Source organism: Penaeus japonicus, unplaced genomic scaffold (genome assembly GCF_977035675.1).
Source record: "Penaeus japonicus unplaced genomic scaffold, GWHDUDI00000001_assembly GWHDUDI00000009, whole genome shotgun sequence".
NCBI classification, from domain to species: Eukaryota; Metazoa; Arthropoda; class Malacostraca; order Decapoda; family Penaeidae; genus Penaeus; species Penaeus japonicus.
This window is the reverse complement of record NW_028234411.1, coordinates 29,400,962-29,405,961: the sequence shown is the minus strand read 5'-3', so window position 1 is coordinate 29,405,961 and position 5,000 is coordinate 29,400,962. Positions and strand designations below refer to the sequence as shown.

Below are 5,000 nucleotides of genomic sequence, written 5' to 3'. Positions count from 1 at the left end.
TGGAGGGCGTTGAGGGCCTGGATCTCCTCGGGCGTCGGGATGAAGGCAGCGATCATGGCTGGGGACGGCGCGAAGGGCCCTGCTGGAGCTAAGGAAAGAAAAACGGCTTTACCATCATGCAAATCATCATCATGCATCGATTAACCCCAAAACGAAGCCACAGAAAGAAGGGATCAGTCACAAGGACTCACCTGGGGGCGCGAAGCCGCCAAAGCCACCTGGTGGAGGCAGGGCAGCGGCAACAGCCAAAGAGGCGGCGAAGCAGAATACAACGGCGGTCTTCATATTAGCGTCTGGAAAATAATATGTATTAAGGAAACTTGAATGGCTGACCGAAACCCCGATGTTGAACAATGGAAAAATGGCACAACTAAAAAAGAAAATTATCAGTGATGATAGAATTATAGGAATCCATTAACAAAAAATGTTTACTTTGTGCTATAAGTCTGCTAAAAAAAATATGATCACAGTAACAGTCTCTTGGGATCTTAACGTCTTCAGTCAAGAAGGGAGCTGACATGTTGTAACCTACCTGGACGAGGATGACTTGATAGACTCGGCCTGTTCGCTTCTATTTATACCTCCTCCTTGTGTCTCATGGTTGTTGAGATGCCAACTATATCTATTTTTTTTTTTTTTTTTTTTTTTAATAATGATTTGTGAAATGTTTGACTGACTATTCAGGGATCATGAAATGTTATGAATTGGATTCACCATAATTATCCTTCCTTACCAATATATCATTATCATTATAGCTTTGATTAATATCAGTTTCAAAATGAGCATTTCCATCATTGTTATATTCATTGTCATTATCATCATCATCATTCCTATTATTCTTATTTCAAATCGTTATGATCTATCCTTACAATCATTATTATCATCCTCATCACCATTATCATTAGTGTTATTTTTTACTTATATATAATATGCATATATGAATAATTTTATCACCTGACTACTTTTATCATCTCCAATGCTGTTGCTATTATCATTATGATGATAATTTTATTATCATTATTATTACCACTACCATTGTCATTATTACTAGCATTATCATCATCATTATTATAGTATTTGTTACCATTATCATCGATATAATCATTTCTAGTATCAATATAAAAATTGTACCATTATTGATATTATCTTTGCCGTTATCATTGTTATCATCATCACTACTGTTATCATTATAATTATTGTTATCGTTATGCTCATATTCGTAAAACTATCATTATCACAGAAACTATATTTTAATTTTTATTATCATTAGTAATGTCAATGGTGATTGTTATAATCACTATTTATATTATTACGACATCAATATCTTTTATTATCATAATCATTGTTTTTTTTCTATAATTATTATAATTGCAGCTACTGTTGCCATTATTATTATCACTTTGATATCTATCAATGTTCTTATTGATGTTAGTACTATCATTTTTTGTGTTAGCACTGTTAATTTTGCTATCATTTTCATCGATACCAATATTACCATCATTACTATTACTATAATTATTGTCATCATCATTATTTTCATCTTTTTCATTTTCGTGAGCTTCGCCATAAGCCTGAAATATCTCTTGAGAAGGCTTTGTCGTGTATCCATTTCTCAAAATTATCATCGGACTCTGTCCTTCATATTCAGGATCTATCCATTTCATCCTGAAACAGTTTTTTGTTTATAAGTATATTCTTAGAAAATAAATAGTTCTTAAGACACTCCCACCTTTGCTACTAACAATTTTACAAGTCATCGTGTACACACACACACACACACACACGCATATATATATGTATATATGAGAAAGATGGTAGAGTGCAGTAACGCATTTAATATAGATATACAAATTTTACCTCCCTCACCGGGACTCGAACCCGGGCCATTGTAGCCAATCGGTTCATCACCGTGCCTGTCAATCTTACGGCGCGGGTTCAAATCCCGGTCAGGGAGGTAAAATATGTATATCTATATTAAATGCGTTACTGCATTCTACCATCTTTCTCACATATATATAACCTCGGTAACCTGATTTGGGACTTGAATTTGTGATTCCATTGCTGCCGAGCGCCCGCGGGAATTGTCTGTTTAACCTCGCTATCACTGCTCTGCTAAGAGCAAATGGGTAAATTCCGTGACGTCTCATAAGGCGTCTGGTTAGACAATTCTCTTAGCGTGTCGTTATAGCCTATCGGATCATCACCGTGCCTGTCAATCTTACAGCGCGTGTAACGTGATATCGGATTTGAATTTGTGATTCTGTTGCTGCCGAGCGCCCTCGGGAATTGTCTGTAAAACCTCGCTATCACTGCTCTGCTAAGAGCAAATAGGTCAATTCCATGACGTCTCATAAGGCGTATGGTTAGACAATTCTTTTAGTGTGTCGTTATAGCTTATCGGATCATCACCGTGCCTGTCAATCTTACGGCGCGGGTTTGAGTCCCGGTCAGGGAGGTAAAATTTGTATATCTATATTAAATGCGTTACTGCATTCTACCATCTTTCACACACACACACACACACACACACACACACACACACACATATATATATATATATATATATATATATATATATATATATATATATATATGCAGAGATAGATTGATAGATAGATTCATAGATAGAAAGAGCGACAGATAGAGAGTGAGAGCGACAGAGAGACAAAGAGACAGACAGAGAGAGAGAGGAGGCAGAGAGAAAGGGAGAGAGAAAGAGAGAGAGAGAAAGAGAGGGTAGGAGAGACACAGAGAGAGTAAAATCATTCTTGTTTCTTCAAGGGCGTACTGCCCAAACCATCGGGAATCAGGAAATAATACACTTACTGATTTACTTTAGTTTTAATATCAACATGACTAGCGTACAGTTTGTTTAAAAAAAAATCCCTTTACACTACTCCTGCATAATGCCAAGATCTCAATAGCAGGGGCATTAAACGGCGCCAGCGGCGGGAGGCATAAAGGCAGCGGCGGCGGCTTGGTACTTCTTCACCAGGTTGGCTACGGCGGGAGGCATGGCTGGAAGACGATATGATTTGATGAGTCTTGTGAGCCGCATACATGCACGCACACACACACATACAATATGTATATGATATATATGTATATATATATATATATATATATATATATATATATATATATATATATATATATATCTGTGTGTGTGTGTGTGTGTACATGTATATACCTATAAGTTAATGTATATGTATATATCTAATGTTCTCTGTATTTGAGCACATACATAAGAATACTTATTTCGCTCTCTCTTTTACACTTTCTCTCTCTTATTCTTACTCGTAATCTCTCTATCTCTCTGTCTTTTTCTTACTCCTTCTCTCTTTCTCTGTCTTACACTTTCTCTCCTTCTCACTCCTACTCTTTTTTACTCTCTCTCTCTGACTTACTCTTACTCTCTCTCTCTAACTTACTCTTTCTCTCTCTGTCTTACTCTTACTCTCTCTCACTTACTCTTACTCTCACTCTCACTTACTCTCACTCTCACTTACTCTTACTCTCTCCCTTTCTCTGTCTTACACTTTCTCTCTCTTTCTTTGTCTTACTCTTACTCTCTCTCTCTCTCTGACTTACTATTACTCTCTCTCTCTGACTTGCTCTTACTCTCTCTCTGACTTACTCTTACTCTCTCTCTCTCTGTATTATTCTTACTCCCTTTCTTCCCCTCTCTCTCTCTTACTCTTACTCTCTTTCTCCTCCTCTCTCTCTCTTACTCTTACTCTCTCTGTCTTCTCTTACTCTCTCTGTCTTACTCTTACTCTCTCTGTCTTCTCTTACTCTCTCTGTCTTACTCTTACTCTCTCTCTTTCTCTTTACTTTATTCTTACTTTATCTATCTATCTATCTCTATCTATCTATCTTACTCATACTCTCTCTGTCTAACTCTTATTGTCTCACACTTTTTCTCTGTCTTTCTCGCTCTCTCTCTCTCTATCTCGTTCTTGGCCTTTCTCTCTCTTTCTGACAAGTACACCGCACTTGAAGAACGAAAATTTCCTCTTTGCTTTCAAAGCTTTTTAAAGCTAAACCTCAGTTTCTCACTTGGGGGCGCCGTAGGAGCTCCTGGGGCGACTGCAGGGGCGGGAACGGCTCCCGGGGCGGGCGTGGTGTGGAGGGCGTTGAGGGCCTGGATCTCCTCGGGCGTCGGGATGAAGGCAGCGATCATGGCTGGGGACGGCGCGAAGGGCCCTGCTGGAGCTAAGGAAAGAAAAGCGGCTTTACCATCATGCAAATCATCATCATGCATCGATTAACTCCACAACGAAGACACAGGAACAAGGGATCAGTCACAAGGACTCACCTGGGGGCGCGAAGCCGCCAAAGCCACCTGGTGGAGGCAGGGCAGCGGCAACAGCCAAAGAGGCGGCGAAGCAGAATACAACGGCGGTCTTCATATTAGCGTCTGGAAAATTATATGTATTAAGGAAACTTGAATGGCTGACTGAAAACCGAATGTTAAACAATGCAAAAATAGCACATCTAGAAAAAAAAAAATATATATATAAGTCTGCTGAAAAATATGATCACAGTAACAGTCTCTTGGGATCTTAACGTCTTCAGTCAAGAAGGGAGCTGACATACTGTAATGTACCTGGACGAGGATGACTTGATAGACTCGGCCTGTTCGCTCCTATTTATACCTCTTCCTTGTGTCTCATGGTTGTTGTGATGCCAACTATATATATATTTTTTTAATAATAACTTGTGAAATGTTTGACTGACTATTCAGGGATCATGAAATGTTATGAATTGGATTCACCATAATTATCCTTCATTATCAATATATCATTATCATTATAGCTTTGATTAATATCAGTTTCAAAATGAGCATTTCCATCATTGTTATATTCATTGTCATGATCATCATTCCTATTATTCTTATTTCATATCGTTATGATTTATCATTAAAATCATTATCATCCTCATTACCATTATCATTATTGTTATTTTTTACTTTTATATATATATGCATATATAGATAA

At 37.8% G+C, this 5,000-nt stretch overlaps 2 protein-coding genes across 2 annotated transcripts in view; both read right to left on the bottom strand.

The window, feature by feature from the left end:
- The window catches only part of LOC122265785 (uncharacterized), a 1,081-nt gene extending 756 nt beyond the window's left edge, over positions 1–325 (bottom strand). Inside the window, exons 1-2 of the mRNA XM_043035213.2 lie at positions 192–325; positions 1–88 (exon numbers count right to left, since the gene is read on the bottom strand). The exon at positions 1–88 is cut by the window's left edge and continues 68 nt beyond it. Of these exons, the coding sequence (XP_042891147.2) occupies positions 1–88; positions 192–285 (182 nt within the window). The 5' untranslated portion in view covers positions 286–325. The remainder of the gene's footprint in view (positions 89–191) is intronic.
- A 2,552-nt stretch (positions 326–2,877) lies between these two features.
- LOC122265788 (uncharacterized) lies at positions 2,878–4,452 on the bottom strand. The gene is made up of 3 exons (XM_043035216.2): positions 4,319–4,452; positions 4,060–4,215; positions 2,878–3,018 (listed from the first exon to the last, which is right to left on the bottom strand). The coding sequence occupies exons 1-3, from the start codon at positions 4,410–4,412 to the stop codon at positions 2,933–2,935; spliced, it is 336 nt and encodes a 111-aa protein (XP_042891150.2). The 5' UTR covers positions 4,413–4,452; the 3' UTR covers positions 2,878–2,932.
- Positions 4,453–5,000: the final 548 nt, after the last annotated feature.

Bases quoted from the DNA above. Each gene is read 5' to 3' on its own strand.
- LOC122265788 (XM_043035216.2), bottom strand. From the start codon at position 4,412: ATGAAGACCGCCGTTGTATTCTGCTTCGCCGCCTCTTTGGCTGTTGCC. The intron at 4,216-4,318 runs GTGAGTCCTTGT...TTCTTTCCTTAG, and splicing joins TGGCGGCTTCGCGCCCCCAG to CTCCAGCAGGGCCCTTCGCG. The intron at 3,019-4,059 runs GTGAGAAACTGA...ATCGTCTTCCAG, and splicing joins AGCTCCTACGGCGCCCCCAA to CCATGCCTCCCGCCGTAGCC.